This window comes from Pungitius pungitius, chromosome 12 (assembly GCF_949316345.1).
Source record: "Pungitius pungitius chromosome 12, fPunPun2.1, whole genome shotgun sequence".
Taxonomy (NCBI): domain Eukaryota; kingdom Metazoa; phylum Chordata; class Actinopteri; order Perciformes; family Gasterosteidae; genus Pungitius; species Pungitius pungitius.
Genome location: NC_084911.1, coordinates 1,086,599 through 1,103,424, shown reverse-complemented (window position 1 = coordinate 1,103,424; position 16,826 = coordinate 1,086,599). Strand labels below are relative to the sequence as shown.

The window sequence follows — 16,826 nt, the reverse complement described above, 5'->3', positions numbered from 1 at the left end:
AAAGCTTCTGGATTAATCCCTCTTTATATCATCGGGCTTATTTGCATCCCGTCCATCTTCTGCCCCCCCCCCCCCTCATGAGGACTTTGCTTCATGGTTCTGCTTGTTGAAGCTTGTTAAATGATTGTGCCACTTTGTATTTATCAGTTAGATTTTTGTTGAGGAAGCAATATTGATCTGGGACCCGATCGGCTGTGGGTTCGGTCGGTTCCTATGGAAGGAAATATTAAGGCTTCCTTCCAATTAGTCCCCATCATCTTTTTACCTGCACAGAGGACACGTAGAGGCCACGCCCCCTTTTCCCACCCAACCAACAATCAATGGACGGATGGATGGACAGTCAATCAGTTTTTCGTTGGGGTTTTTTTTGGTCATTTTCATCAGTAGCCGTCGTTACGAAAGCAGGCCTCTACTGCCCCGTGGCCTCGGCTAAATATAAGTGGTGGTGGGGGCATTTCACTCAGCTGAATGCCTCCATTCACATGATTGGTATCAAGTGAAGAGGATAAAAGAGGGTCAGATGAAGGGCTCACTCGGAGGGTGCTGGTCCGTGCGTTGGTTTTTATCTCGAGACCCAGTTGTTGTTGTTTTTTTTTACAAAATGCCATTTTCACAGATCTCTTTCTTTTTTTGTGCCCTTGACTAACTCCCAGCAGTGGAGGGGGGGGGGGGGCTCCGTTCAGCTGACCGCCTCCACACAACACGCGTCTTGTTCTGCCGACTCAGGCTCCTCTGCAGATGTTTCCCACAGTTTAGAAGCAGACACATGACCAACGGCGCTCTAAAAAACCTTCAGCTGTTCCCTGGACCTTTAACCTCTGGCCTCCCCGCCGCCCTTAATCTCTCATTTCGATGACTTTTCCTGGAGAGCAAATTGGAGGGAATTGTTAAAAAATTAAGATCTTTACATTGGCTTCTTTTTGCCTCACGTGTTCACAACATCTGGATTGTTTCCCAGCAGCTGAGCGTTGATGTGGATCAGTTTCATTTTGTTTCGTCCTCCTTCATGGAGTCCGCCATGTTTTCTACAGTGGCCCAGAAGGGACAAGAGTAACGTAAGATGCGACGGTTGCGTGTCCACTTAATACTTTTAATGTCTTAGTTGGCCAGAATGTTAACACCAAATAAACGTAATAAATGAGGCTCTCAGATGCTTTTGTTTCCATCTTGAGAACTTCAGTTCAGAACACGTGGCACATTTTGAAGGACTGTTTCTTCCAGCAGGTTTTTGTTTTAACTTAAACATCTTGTGATGCAGAAGAAGAAGAAGCAACAGGCTTTGATGTGGGAAAACTCTTAATTCGTCTCCTCGGCTCCAATCGAAGCCTCTTACAAAGCTTTTTGTCGTACATTTCTTGATGCGACAAGCTTCTGTCCAGCCCCTCGTTGTGTGTCCGTGGGGCGGTGCTGATGATACAGGCCCAGAGCGGAGCGAGGCCTTTTCCTTATTTATTTACTTTTGATTGTGACTCAGCAAAGACTCCAGAAAGCCTCCGTTTCCATGTGGGTAGAGTTGCAGTCTGCAGACAGCCATTGGCTGAAAGTAGGTCGAGTTTAGATTCACGTCATCTCTGCGGAGCATCCCCCCCCCCCCCCCCCCTCGACCCCTGTCGCTCTTTTAAATTAAAACCTACGGTGAGCGAACACTCACTTTGACTTCTGTGAGTGAGGAGATCTAAATGTAAATGTTTGATTAGAAAAAGGTAATAAAGGAGGAATAAATGTGTTGTTTTTTGTGTAATGTTTGTTTTAATGTCTTATTCGCAACCTGTTATTTTTATTAAGACAATGTATATTTTGTATTACAATAACTGTTAAATGCTGCAGACAATTATGTGAGGGAGTATCTTATCTGAAATATAATAAGTCAAGTTTAAAAGTATCATTAAGATGACATGTAGTGAAATCTGTGTCAATAAAGATAAAAGTAAATTACTAATGAAATGATAAAAGAAAACAGCCTTTGGCAGACGAGTAATTCCACATTAAAGTGGTCTGTTAAATGTCATTTAATGATTTGAAATGTTTCTCTAAACACCTCGTGGTGCAGCAATTATAACAAACCACAGAGAACAATTTGTCAAAGGAAGAACAATAATTGATTGGCGCTAAATGGACGCCATCGTAAATGCTCTTGCAGCGTGAAGGTTTATTTCGAGCCAAGAAGTAGAAGGTAAATCGTTAAGTTTGACAAAAGATCTTTATCGATGTAGCGATTCTTAATGGAAAAATGTACGGTAACCATAAAAAAAATTCTACTAAAATAAAAAAACACAGGGTAAATACGTTTAAACCTCCAACGGGGACGAAATGCCTAAAATTCCCGACGTGCTATGAACGCGCCGCGAGGAAGCGTTTCCGCCCGCCCCTCGGCTCTGACGTCACCGCGTCAGTCTCCGCACATGGATGGAGAAAGCGCACCTCCGCCCGCCCCCACCTCCGCCCCCACCCTTTTCCCTCCTCGCAGCTATTTGCCAGCCAGCTCCGTCTGCAGGCAGCCAGCCGCTCGCCGTCCTGCCGCCGTGAGAGACCCCCCGTCTCCGCCCGTCTGAGCTCCCGGCGTTCGTTCGTTTTCCTCACCGTCGTCCGCAAGAACCTCCGAGGGGGGGCAAAAACCCGAGAATAGCGAGGGATTGCGTTTTTTTTCTCCATTTTTTTGTTTCTCCTAACGTTGGCAGAGGAAATTAATTCCTCGTTTTATCCGTTTTTTATAAAGACTTAATGGAGAAAATGGCCAGACCTCTTCAGATGAACCCAACTTTCGCGCAGCCTTCTCACGGCGTGCTGAAGTCCCTGCTGGAGAACCCGCTGAAGATGCCCTTCCACCACGACGAAGGTACGGACTTATTTCCTATTTTACAGTAAACGGCCATAACCCGTCCGCACCGACTCCGCTTTCGCCTCATTTCTGCCTGTTGACGGTTAAGTCGGAACCAGGGACCCGGGTCGGCTAAATCCACGCCGAGTGACGCCTCTCAGCTTTTTACGATCTTTCATCGAAAAACAAACGAGGTGTCGTTATTAGTTGGCGGGCAGCAGAGATATGTCAAAAAGAGTGATGATTGTCTCAACTGAATTGTCGTCTTCCTTAATTCCGTTCGCGCTAACACGTCTTATTATCTAAATCAGCACATTAAAGACCCATTTGCGCGTGTTGTTGTCTTTTTTTAGCCTCGCAGGTGCGGCTTTTAAAACCTCCTCGTCTTCAGAGGGATTTAAATCGGTGTTCCGCGAGGTGTCGGTAGAGGGCGTGCTTTCTGTTGTGAAGCTGTCACCCACCGGTTGAGTGTATCGAGTGACATAATATTAATAATAAAATTTCACTTGTAGAGGGCTTCATTTACATCGTTATTAAGAGAAATAAGATTTTTCTAAATTAGTCACACAGGTAGTTTTGGGCTATAAAGTTGTTATAACCAATGCATTGATGTCCTTTATCTCGTGCAACCCTTCTCAGGATTTGGGAAGGACCAGGAGAAGGAGAAGAAGCTGGAGGATGAGAGCAGCACAACCAGCCACCCGCAGTCGGCCTTCCTCGGCCCGACGCTGTGGGACAAGACGCTGCCCTACGACGGGGACAACTTCCAGCTGGAGTACATGGACCTGGAGGAGTTCCTCTCGGAGAACGGCATCCCCGCCAACGCGGCCCAGGGCGAGCAGGCCCCGCGGGGGGCCGCCACGCCGCCCGCCACCCCGCCGCCCGCCGTGGTGGACCTCAGCAGCCGAGCCACCACCTCAGTGCACGCCGGCATGGCGCCGCAGACCTGCCTGCGCATCCCCGCCGCCGCCGCCGCCGCAGCAGCAGGTAGGAGCCACGGGAAAAAAGCATGTCCCGCAAAGTCAACCCTCCTCTGATGCTCACACACACACACACACACACACACACACACACACACACACACACACACATACGCATCCAACAGAGGGAGAACAGGTCCTCGCGGTTTGTGTCCCTGAAGGCATCGTCGGGTCATGTGACTGCGGCTCAAATAGCTCTCTGGGCTCTGTGTGTGTGTTATTTTACGGCCCTGAACTAGACTTTGGAGCCTGAACGGGGCTCAAGTCCAGGAATGCAGCTCAGGCTCAACGGCGAGCTCTGATTGGCCCCCAGCAGAGGGAGTCATGCCTCACCTGGGGGTGCGTGAAGTACGGCTCTTTACCTGCGGGCTTCCATGGCAACAACAGAGACGTGATTGAGTGCGTTTCTGATCAAACGGAGTCGACTTGGGGCGGATCAATAATTGTTACTTACTGTTAAGACATTTACATAATAATCGTCAAAGTATAAGTGAGCAGAGACGCTGTAGATTCACATTTCACCCTCTTCTTGTAAATACAACGTTTGTTGTTATTTGATCAAATGTTTAATTGTTTAGACTATAACATTTTTTTTAAAAAGGAGACGATCCGAATCTTCTTGTTTTTCTGCTTGAATAAAAGTCCGAAATCCCCCCAAAATAATATTTTATAAAGTAGAAGAAGAAAGCAGCAAGAAGCACGTTTATAAGGTGTGTGTGTGTGTGTGTTCACACTGGCCTCTCACGTGAAGGGGTTTCCTGCAGCGTGCCGGGCCATGTGACGGACACATGCGGGCGCCGTGTGCACGGCGCTGAGCTGCAGACTGGAGCTTGTCACGGCATAAACCTCCTCACCCCCCCGGCCCTCCCTCCCTCCCCCTCTGACACTCTCCACTTCCCGCCCGGTCTTCCTCCCTCCCACCCCCCCCCCCCCCCCCCTCCTGGCCTCGGAGCCAAAGCACAGGCTGTACCCTGCAGACATCACATGGGCTCTTGTGTGCTATTTGCCACACGGGCGCCAAATATTCTACCAGCTCGTCATCGTCTAGACGCCGCCCACAACAACAACAACAACAACAACAACCACCCGACCCCTTCTGTGTGCGCTCCCTCTGTGCCTGGTGCCGTTGTCACGACGATCACGGCCTGAGGGTCGCCCGGGGGCCGTGCGGCGTGGGAGGGGTCAAAGTGCGGCGCGTTAGATTCCAATAAAAGCCGCGGATGCCAAAAATTCGCCGGCGAGTATTTCGTTCATTTTCCTTTTTTTCAAGGCCGAGTCGTTTCCTAAAACCGACGGCCGCTCTTCCCCAAATACGAGAACTATTTTTAGCGGCGGATTAATCCGCATTTGATGCTCCAGCGGACGTTTGTGTGGCGGAGGTCGACGGCTCGGATGATGCTTTACCTTATTGACACACTGAGATGCCCCTGAGAGGAGGCCGCGTCGCACCCAGGTCAGAGGTCAGCGGCGTCTTAACCACACACACCATAACGCCACCATCCAGCTGTGTGTGTGTGTGTGTTGTCCTTTCAGCGCAGGCTAATGAGCGTCTGCTTTTCTCTGTGTGTTTTGACTAATTAGTCGATCGAGGCGAGTGGGGGGGCGGGGGCGGCGGGGGGGGATTAGAGGCCTGGGAGGATTGCCCCGCTCTACTTTTAGCCGGTAAGCAGCTCGCCGTGCGGCTGCGCTCGGTTTATGGCGAGGGGGGGGGGGGAAGAGATGTGTTTTTTAAAAAATTTTATACGATGCACAGAAGCTCCTCACGCCAGATGTTTTTGCATCTGGTTTCTTTTAAACGCTTTTCTCACCTTTTTTATTGACCAAACTAATGAATCCAGACCAGATTCTCACTTCGGTGGTTTTGTATTGATTTTATAAATTCAATTGCAACTGGAAAAATACCATTAATTTCACATCATTGAAAATAATGAGGAAAATAATGTCCGACGTCATTCGCTTGTTTGCTTCAGTGTAATCGTTGTTGTTGTTGATTGACATCGAGGACGTTTGTGTTCGGGCGTCTTTTCGTAAACGAGAGCCGACGGCCCTATTTTTTAATTTCTGTATCATTCCCTTTCTGTTAAATCCCCCGCGGTCCGACCTTGGGCTGAAGGTCGTGGGCTCAGATGTAGGTCGCGATGTGCTCGCCGGGTCACGCGTTCATTTCCTCACAAAGCAATTAACAGAGGCCTGAGCGCCGGCCCCCCCTGCTGGCCGGGCGGGGTCCTAACGATGCGTTCAGGCTCCATTAAGCAGATTAGAGACTGGAATGTGGGAAATTATTAACGTTGCGGTGAGTGAAATGAAAGAGAAGCGTAAAGAAAATGTAACAGTGAAAACAATAATGCAGATAAAATGTAATTAAACCCAGTGAGGCTTTTTTAAACAAAAGAAGGGTTCATATAAAGCTCAAATAATGTGTTCATCTGAATTTACGTTATTGCAGCTGTGATGTGTGATTCTCTCTCTTTTTTTAAAATTTATTCTGCAGCGCTGCCCTCGGCCCGCGACACCCCCAGCCCCATCGACCCAGAGTCCATCCAGGTGCCGCTGGCCTACGAGCCCGACCCCCAGGACCTGGCGCTGTCCAGCGTGCCGGGCCAGGAGATGTTCGACCCCCGCAAGCGCAAGTTCTCCGCAGAGGAGCTGAAGCCGCAGCCCATGATCAAGAAAGCCCGAAAGGTGTTCATCCCCGAGGACCTGAAGGTGAGTCTGTTTTTTTGGGGGGGGGGGGGGCGGTTCTGTAAACGTATCGGTTGATGATGATCTAAAGCGGTCCGCACCGTTCTGCAGGACGACCGGTACTGGGCGCGGCGCAGGAAGAACAACGTGGCGGCGAAGCGTTCCCGGGACGCGCGGCGGCTGAAGGAGAACCAGATCGCCATCCGGGCCTCCTTCCTGGAGAAGGAGAACGGCGCCCTGCGCCTGGAGGTGGCCGAGGTCAGGAAGGAGCTCGGCCGCTGCAAGAACATTGTGGCGAAGTACGAGGCCCGGCACGGGCCCCTGTGAGAGCCCCCCCCCTACCCCAAAGTAACCCCCCCCCCCCCTCAACACCTCCACCCGGTTCTCCTCAGCCAACTCTCAAGTTTGAAGGACAACATGTCTCTTTTTGGTGGAACTGACACCCCGCCCTCCTCTTCTACCCCCCCCCCCCCCCCGGCCATCACAAGCCTCACTTTGTTAGTTCCGCCTCTTTTATTTTTTTCTGACTAAATACTTACGTGTTTTAACACATGAATATTCTTCCCACTTCTTGTACTGTGAGGAGTTATGAGCCAACCCCCCCCGACCCCCCCACCTTTCACTTTTTGAGAATCGATGCCATGCTGTCTGTTCACTTTCATACCAATTTTATACGTGAGATCAGGACTGTAAACCCCCCCCCCCCCCCCCCGTGGTGTAATAACATGTGACGTGTCTGAGAACCTTTTTATAATCCAAACATATGTTTGGTTGGTTGTGCCCCCCCCCCCCCCCCATTGGCACTCTATCTTTTTATTGGACTTGTTTTCTTGTCGTCTCCACTTGAGCTTCACTCTCTGTTTATCAAGATGCCCCCCCCCCGATGGATCCGTGCACTAAAGCGTGCGTCACAATCTGAGGCTCATAAATGTCCTGCGCCTCACATTTCCACGGATGGAAGATTGTTGTTTCATAAATATAATATAAATCTATATATTCTGTTGATAGAAATGTTAGCATCGATGCTACTCGTCGTTTACCCCCCCGCCTTCATATTCAGGCTTGATCTTGATCTAGAAAATAGCTTTTTCTTTTCTTTTTCCTTAGTTGACTTGTTTGTGGCATGATGAGTGTTGGTGGCTCGTTGTCTTCAGATGGCGGAGTGAATGTAACCAGGAGCCATGTTTTTATGACGCTTACTACGAACCTTGTTCCTGTTGTACAGTATTTTTCCTACACACTAAACTTATGTATTTTAAAGGCACAGCAGATCCAGAATATTATTAAAGAATACAAATATATATACATATATATTTAACTCCAAAAGACATAGTGGTATTTTCTATATTCGCAAGGACGCGCTAGTTTTAGACGGGACGTTATTAAGCAAACCTTCATCATCCTCATCATCATCACTCCTGCTCGCTTTGACATAGAATATAAATATATTATGAGAGAAAGAGATGTGAAAGATTATTTATATATATACATATATTATATAATATTGGTGTTATTATATGTATATATGAGATACATGCAGTGTATATATACATATAATATATATAGAGAAAGAGATGTGAGGCCCTTATTCACACATATTATTTTAGTTTTGTAACCAGGCCGCTTGTTTCTCTCTGATCTGAGTTGACGGATTAAAGTTACTATGAAGGAAGGGAAATCCAAAAGCCATGTGTATCATGTCCCTGAACCTGAGTGATGCATGCTGGGAAGATGCTTCTATTTTTTAGAGACTTGCCATAGTCGCCCCCCCCCCCCCCATAACTGACAATCAGTCCAAGACGGATTTGTGTGTTTTTGAGGGCTGCTGTTGACATTTCTGATTGTGTGTCGATATTAAATCATCCAAAGAAATCGTTTGACATTTTGGGATATTATTCACACTCGATGAGAAAATAATTATCGTAAAAAGACACAAAATGCACAAAAAAACCACAATATTCACGATTGTTTAAATCATGAATATTCTAATTTTACTTTTAATGTAGTGTTCTATGTTTATGTATCATCTCTAAATACAACATTAAAAAATGTAACTTTTAAGTGTATTTAAAGTATATCATGCGTAAACTGCAGTAAATGAGATTCAATGAGCTGTATGATTATTTCAGTTTTAATACGTTCAGTCCTGGACTATTTGTGTGATGGTTTCAGTATTTGGTTCCATTGAGAGTTTAATAAAAACCCAAAGTAATAGAAAGCCAATATGATCCCAGCAACGCCGCGTGAAAGGTGGTGGTTGTCATGGGAACGGGAGCGTGTCTTCTGTCTCTCTGTCTGTCCAATGAACCCCGTGACTGTTCTTATTATTTAAGAGTTTTTCACTTACTTTTGTGTAAATTGGTGGATTATTTTCTTGCATAATCCAAAAATATTATGATATAGAACCTAAATCTGTACTTAAATTCATTTAGTTTTTTGTTCAAAAGACCATACTAGATTTTAGTTTTATTAAAATGATCTAAGTTATCATCATAGCCACAAACACCTGAGACACAATTTGTCTTCCTGCCTTTAATAAAGTGAGAGAAGGAGTGAATGAGGACGTATGGAGGCTGAGGAGGGGGCGTCATCATTTATTATGATCACAATAGAAAGGTAGTACTCGACATAGTGTAGGGGGTGGGGGGGGGGGGCATTCATGTGTATATGCAGCAGCACCATTAACAATCAATGGAAAAGACACAGAAAAAGCAGCAGTTCTGTTTGTTTTTTTTCTCCTCACCCCTACGAAGGCCGGGATCACGTAATCAACAGGAAGTACAAACGTTAACAAAACAGTGGTTATTAACTTGGGGAATGTGCCATGGTCCCCCCCCCCCCACCTCCCACCCCAGTGCCTTTGAGCAAATCTAGAGCTGGATCAACGTGTCCCCTGAAGCTCGTTCGCTTTCATCGTTTGGCTCATTTAAAACAAAATCACAGCGGATTTGGTCACTTCCTCCCCCTCCCCCCCTCCAGCAGGGGGCGCTGAATACTGAGAGGAGCAGCTGTGGCTGCATGACCAGAGGACAGCAATAACAGACCAGGGGTCAAGAAGGTCACGAGGATCAGACGGACAATGTAATCCCTGTAAAAAAGGTAAACAGCTAAACGGATGTAGTGACCGAGGAGGCGCTGAGGTTCTGACTCCTGATTCCAGTCCAATCGTCTCCAAAGTTAGAGACAAGATTCAAATAAAAGCCCGCAACCACCCCCCACCCCCCCCCGGCCCTGCTGCTAGAGATCCGGTTCTTAGCACGTCGACTGGAAGCCTCCAGGTTTAAAACAAAGACAAACGACCCCAACGTGGAACGAGACTCCGTCCGTACAAAAGACTCCAAACAGTAAACAATCTACGTCATTATCTCCCTGAACCATGCGGCGCCATCAAGGGAGTCGACTCTGCTCAGCGCCATGCAGGGATCGGGTGGAGGTATCGGACCCCACCCCCCACCCCTTCCCCCCATCCCCTTTCCTGGGGGTCACGTCTGCTGGTGGGCCTCGGCGCCGGGGGCCTTGTAGAGGTACTTCCAGATGGCGTAGTAGTGCACGGCCGCGGCCAGCGCCACGAACACGTGCCAGATGGCGTGGGCGAAGGGGATGACGCCGTCGCTCTTGAAGAAGAACACGCCGAGGCAGTAGATGAGGCCGCCGTACGCCAGCTCCTGGAGGCCCTCCGTGTTGCTCTGCGGGGGGGGGGGGGGGGGGGGGCAACGAGACGCCGTGGTTACGGGAGAATTTTCTGACTTTCGAGGCGCACAAGGTCATCTTTCTAAAGCGCCCACTGACACCACTAGAGGGCAGCAGAAGCCAGAGATCACATTTAACCGGCCCTCCCTTAGCTGTGAATTATGTGAAACAGAGGAGGAAGCCCCCCCCCACCCCCCCCCCCCGCGATGGGATACACTCATATACAACGTGGCTGTAAATACATTGATGAACAATAACGTTACCATTGATGTCACAACTGATGCAGGGAAGAACCCCATCATCAAGTAGAAGGCCAGCTCCACAAGTTTATACCTGGGGAGACAAACAGACGACGCGTTCACTGACCCGGGCCAAGTGACGGAGAATAAACTGCTCGTCAAGCCTGTTTACATTTAAAAATAAATTCTGTATTCTGACCCTCCTTGTCAGATAATACACTAACATGCGTACTGTGATTGGAAGTTTGTAGAATTCTGGACATTGTGGATGTCGATCAGAACTCACTTTTCATGATAGTTGAAGACGTAGATGGTTCCAGCAGCAGCCATGAGCCACACAAACCAGCGCATGTGAGCGGCGAGCGGGCCGAGCTCACGCAGGTTCAACCTGAGCACAAACACGCACATCCAGATCAGACTCCCCTTCAGGACTCAAGAGTGTCACGTGTCCTCATAGTGTCCTCGGGGACGCTCACCAGGGTGTGTAGGAGGCGGCGATGAAGAAATAGATGACCACCCTGTCGCACATGTGGAAACACTGCTCCATGGACCTGAAACAAACAAACGTCACCTGCATGTTCTCACAACGGGAAAAAAAAAAACCCCTCTGTGCAACAGGAAGTGACGTCATCGTTTCTTCATGATCCAAAAATGACCAGGTGAACGTCGATATGACCCGGGCACGTTGAGATTTAATGGTTAAAAAAAAATAAAAAAGACGGGGCCTCACCTCATGTGGCTCCTCTTCCAGGTGATGATGTGGAACACGGTGGAGACCAGGAAGAGGGCGCACAGGCCCAGGCCGTACACCCAGGCCGTGATCTTCTCCCAGCCGCTGTCCGACAGGCGGTGCAGCAGCGCCACGCCCACGAAGGCCGGCGCGATGAGGAACTGCAGAGAGGGAAGCAAAGCGTTGAAGCGTCACATCCGGAGGGCCCGGTGGGCTGAAACGATGGTGTCAACGCCGACGGAGGCCACCCACCGCATGGGTGTAGCAGTTTGCGGCGTGCTCGTAGCAGGTGGGCTGGTAGCGGCCGTTAGCAGAGGCCCGTCTGTTCATGAACCTGAAACACACAGAAACCAATGGTTACGGCTTCCAAAACAATGAAGGAAATGAACCAACGAGGCTCAAGGTTTTAAAGGTGTAAAGTGAGACAGGTAGATATCAGACATAGAAATAAAGATAAGAGCACTGGGAGATAAGAAGTAGAGAACAAATAACGGACTCTAAACTTTACTTAGAAACCAGTTACATCATATTATTAAAGGCTACTATTATTGGAAATATCAGTTTTTAGAAACTGAGCACAAGGACCTCAGTTTATTTTTACGTTACCTTAAGATGCATAAACTCGACCATTGTATTACACTTTATAACATGTTAATAACATATTCATACTAATGCATTAGGTACCTCCTCCTGGTTCATCAAACTGTAATAAATATAACTTTCAGAGAGTAGATCTTGGTTGACATTCCGTTCACTGCTAAAAGCAACATTTGTAGATCTGTGATTCTGTCAATAAAATGTCAACATTTCACCCCAGAGCCAAAGATGAATTATGAAGGTATAGTTTTAATAAAGCTAGTAAATGTACAGTAATATATAATATAAATCCTTATTGAGAAGGATCAAAGCTGAGTTATTGTACATGAAGAATGAGTCAACTGATCACAAGTGACACGAACACGACCGCGTGACGTCACATCAGAGACGTATAACGTTAATTTATGACAGTGACATTTTAGGATTTCACAAACCTCTGGAAGTTGCTTATTCTCTTCATTTCAGTGCTTTTTCCCCCACGGGACGCAAACGTGAAAAATCGATATATAATTCTACTACTTTACATCAGCAAATCAAGGCCCTGCTCAACAAAGGAAGAATAAAACAATAAAGCGCCTGGCTAACCAACGGAAGCATTAGCATGAAGCTAACGAGATGCTAATCAATGGCTTTCACTTTCATTCAGCTACGAGGCACCGGCAGCGTCAACTTCTCCGACTACGAAGGCACAATTTTAGTCTTTTTCTCAGCACCATTCTGTCACAAACACTGGCTCACTGACTCTTCTTCAAGCTGGAAACATCCATCAGCACCAGCAGCTGCCCGGGGACAACCGAACAAAAGGACCCCACTAGCACCGGCCAATGACGACCGACTACCCCCCCCCCCCGTCGAAGAATCGCTCAGCTGAAAATGTGGGGGTGCTTTTTATCCCTTTCCGCTCAACGGGTGGCAAGTTGTGGAGAGACGATGGCGTGAGCCAATGGGCGGCGAGATGCGCCGGGAAAGCAGGCCAATCGGATTATAAGGTAGGCGGTGTGATGCGGAGTGCGATTTAGAGGGACGGTGGAGTGAGCCAATTAGCGGCGAGATGCCCCGCGAAAATAAGCCAATCGGTTGTTAGGTAGGCGGTGTCGAGTAGAGCTGCTCAGAAGATGATCCCAAAGTTCGCAGGTAATAATGACTGATAATGGATCGTTGTGTTCCTTTCCCAACGACAAAATGCTGTTGCTCTTTTATACACTGCGTGGTGTTTTGCCCAAACATGTAGGAACAATATTCACATCAACAAAAATGATTCTGAATTTGATTGGTTAACAACAGAGTGTCAACATGTTAGTGTGATTATGATGACGATGATGAACTGGAAGAAGAACTGGGAAGAGATTTAATATCAAAGTATATAGTTCATCTTTTTGGAACAACTGATGCAAATGAACTGTGTTTATTGAGTCTGATCATGATATTCTCTTTGTCACATTCTGCACTTCACACGGCATGAAACACAGACTTTCCCAAAACAGAACACTGATTGTTTGAACTCAAACCAGCTGATGCTTGAACTAATCTTATCTATATTTGCCAGAAAAGTGCCAACATGTCCTGTGTCACACAGCGACTGTGCAACCGATCAGTTACGTAAGAGCACTGTGACTGTTGCAACAATTACATGAGAGCAAACCCCGAAAAGAGGAAACGACGACGCCTTTGTACATTTAATTTAACAGACATTCATCTCTAGGTCGAACATGTTTTACATTATGATTGTTTTCATAATTATTTGTTTTTACAATTTAGTTGATGGTTAACAAGATGTTCACTGCTTGTGTGACGTCAGACAAAACATCCTCCTACTTACTCCTTTAGAGATAGAAAGCCTTTGAATTTTGGGTCTCCTTGAATGCAGCATTGGCGATATTAACATAGCGTGGCATTTAATCCCTCCCCATGACTCTTTGAGGAAAAGAAGAAGCTTTGACACATGGACACGTGTGATGTGACGTTAGAATAATACAGCGATTAAATAGGTCCTCAATGCATGTTAAGGGAAGCTGCCAAAACGATGATGGAATCATGTCTCTGCCCTCATAGGTGCCAATCAGCTAAAAGGGGGGGATTAAGGACCTGTCCATCAAACTGCATGTCCACGCAGTCCTCAGAAGGTGTCTCATTTTAATCTTCTTTAATTAATGACTCACATGTTGAACACTAACGAGGTGCAGACGGAATGCGTTTCTGCTCTTTAATATCCAAAGGATTATTTTAAGCTACATACAAAAGGAATCATTTATGAGCTTAATCATGTCTCATTAGGCTGATAAGTCCGGGGTCAGAGGTCATCCTCACTGTGCCCAGCTGACCTGGTTTCTGTTACTAAGCGCCCCCCCCCACTGCTCACGTATCTTATTCATCATTTCATACAGAGAGCACAAAGTGTGGGACGTCTCTACTGGGTGAGACGGCGTCCACATGGTCACTGACCTCATGTGAAAGAGGCTTTTCGTGGCACGGCGTTAAACTGCTTCATAATCCGTTTACGGTTTCATGCTCAAATGCGTCGCCCGACGTTCACTTCCTGGGAGGAAATTCGTACTTCGAAGAGATCCGTCAGGTGTCCCAGGGACTGAAGGTCAAAGTGCTCTCAGACAGTTTAGTGCCTTACAAAACGATAATTTAGTAAAGATATGAGTCCAACAAAATATGTCCATTCACAATGCAGAGCAAAAATAGTAGTTATAATAGCTTCAGCTTTCATCTACTATTCAACCAAGTGTAAAACTATTATTATTTTTAATTGCATTAATTGCAGAGAAGAAAATATTTCATGTGTTTCCATATATTTGTTGACAGAAACACGATTTCATGATGTCATCGTGATGTCTATAGAGAATAAAAAATGATCTTTGGCTTTGTTGGTCTTTGGTCTTTGACTCGTGTTTTGGGCCAATAAATTACACTCAAACTTCAAGTGACGTACTACAACCATAACTTTTCATATAACGGGACTATTTGCTAATTATCATGTTATTAACGTGGTATCGAAGCTTCATTTTGATGACGGCGGCCTACATGTTTAAGAGCTGCTGTATTCAAGGCTTCATGCTTCACATGTTACTGTTTTAGACCAATGGGAATCTCTGTGGAGGACGTGTGGGACACAAACTCATCTGATGCTCTTCACTCTCTACTAGAACACCATTTGATTTTCCATCTTTCTTTTCTTTCTTTTTCTCCGAAGCAGGAGATTACTTTGAGGCTTCTGGGAGCTGGGGGATCTATTCCTGAGGCCGTAATCACAGACCAGTAATCGGGCCCAGCTTCCTGCCTCCGATTCAGATTCCACAATTATCCAAAAGAGGCTTAAAAACACCACAAAACCTGCGCGGTCGAGTAGAATGGACACATTTATGGGAGAAAACGGGATTAAACATGAACTATCTCTACATTTGTATGTATTAACAAGTGGAAGTGATGGTGAAGTGATGGTTAAAAAATGGCTCCCGTGCGGCGGCCATGTTTCACTCAAAGGGAGACGAGGGGGGGCTGTTAAAAAAGGTCGATCACCCAGTGACCCTGAAAATGTATGTGCGAAAAAAGTTATTAAATATGTGCAAAGACTTCCAGAGCAGAAGTCTGCACATCAGATAAAAGTCTCTGTTTTATTATTTTTTGACGTATTCATCAATAATAAAAATAAAATGTCCCCATGTTTTTAGAACTGGAATGTCGTATAAGTCGGGTGATGATTGACATGTGAACGAACCCTTCAGAACAAAGAGAAGTGAAAGTATCACAATTTTGGATCCTGAAGTGGAGATTTTCTCATTTAGAAAAAATATATATATATTGTACAATTTTGAAAAAGCTGCATAGTGTAAAAATAGTGTAAAAACCGACAGCCTCTCCTTGAGGAGATGACATCATATGTGACGTTTGTGACTCGCACGTTGAAAGGAACTGAATTTGTCACTTTTAAACACCATGAAGTCATTTTACAAACAATTTCACTTCCAACTTGACAGCGGCGTGAGCGGGATAGTTGTGATAATTGTGATGGATGCTAAGCTAACCAGCTAACCAGCAACTACATCCATACCATGATACAATATCGACTAATATCACACAACATCAGTCCCTCATGGATCTCATGGTCTTAAATAGTGTCTCTGGAAATAAAACTAATCTTTACGCATCAAAGTGAGAAAGCAACGTTAACGTTTTGAATGAAGTGTTGATGCTATCAGAGATTTGTACTGATGCTCAGAAACAATCATCTGAACTATTTGGATTGTTTTTGACTTCATAAAGAATGTTGAAAACATCTGGCATACGCCGTCAGACTGATACGATCCCCTCTCCACATCTGCACTGGAGGTGGCGCGTAGGACGTCGCGGCGAGTAATCCCGGAGTTACGGAACGCGCAAACATGCGTCCGCACTAAAGCCTCAAATGTTAAACGCTAATCCCGAGCGGCGGCCAAATCGAGAGGGATGTTGTCTGGAGGCGGGACGCAGCGGGGGCCCGAGGGGCTCCGGGGGGGCGCGTTTGCATGGAAGGCTTGTGACGGCGTGACGACGCAGCGGCATCAACCCCCCCCCCCCACGGCTGCTCGTCCCTGTGTGTCTGATGTGTGTGATGTTTGCGTGTCTCTGTGAGTGTGTCTCAGTGTCTCAGGTTGAGTGTATTTTAGCATCAGTTCTCACATTATGAGTCTCTTTGCATCCTTTTATCTCTTTGCAGTCGTTCTATATTTCTTTGTATCCATTTTGAGTTTTTCTGTATTTGTCGGGGTGCGATTTGTCCTGGTGGCCCTGACCCTTTGACCTGCGCCCCCCCCCCCAGAGGCGTTCAGACTCTTTAGGTTCTTTGTCCTCAGCTAGCCGTGCTCCTAAAGCCTTTCTCTCCACCGGGGGGGGGGGAAGCCCTCCACGCTGCTACCGCTTTATCTCTCTGGACATTAGTGCGGCCTCTGGCCCGCCATCCTCTTACCGTGGAAGTCCGATCTTGTGTGGGTAGAATCCCGGCATGGACCCGGCGAGACACGGGGGGAGACGTCGAGGACAAATGGAAGCAAAGAAAAGAAATAAAAGAAAGTAGTTCATATACGAAGGTGAGTCCCGACGAGCCT

At 46.8% G+C, this 16,826-nt stretch overlaps 2 protein-coding genes across 3 annotated transcripts; one reads left to right on the top strand and one right to left on the bottom strand.

Moving 5' to 3' along the window:
• Positions 1–2,473: 2,473 nt before the first annotated feature.
• Positions 2,474–8,541, top strand: hlfa (HLF transcription factor, PAR bZIP family member a). Its single transcript, XM_037476251.2, has 4 exons — positions 2,474–2,836; positions 3,458–3,805; positions 6,290–6,504; positions 6,592–8,541. Exons 1-4 carry the CDS (start codon positions 2,722–2,724, stop codon positions 6,805–6,807), a joined length of 894 nt encoding a protein of 297 aa, XP_037332148.2. The 5' UTR covers positions 2,474–2,721; the 3' UTR covers positions 6,808–8,541.
• A 517-nt stretch (positions 8,542–9,058) lies between these two features.
• mmd (monocyte to macrophage differentiation-associated) lies at positions 9,059–16,814 on the bottom strand. Of its 2 annotated transcripts, none has more exons than XM_037476252.2 (8): positions 16,688–16,814; positions 11,392–11,473; positions 11,140–11,300; positions 10,886–10,960; positions 10,696–10,797; positions 10,434–10,503; positions 9,949–10,166; positions 9,059–9,905 (listed from the first exon to the last, which is right to left on the bottom strand). In XM_037476252.2, the coding sequence occupies exons 1-7, from the start codon at positions 16,798–16,800 to the stop codon at positions 9,963–9,965; spliced, it is 807 nt and encodes a 268-aa protein (XP_037332149.2). In that variant the 5' UTR covers positions 16,801–16,814; the 3' UTR covers positions 9,059–9,905; positions 9,949–9,962. The 2 variants fall into 2 exon arrangements, with proteins under 2 accessions (XP_037332149.2, XP_037332151.1); XM_037476254.2 differs by lacking the exon at positions 16,688–16,814 and adding an exon at positions 12,171–12,601.
• Between the last annotated feature and the right edge of the window lie 12 nt (positions 16,815–16,826).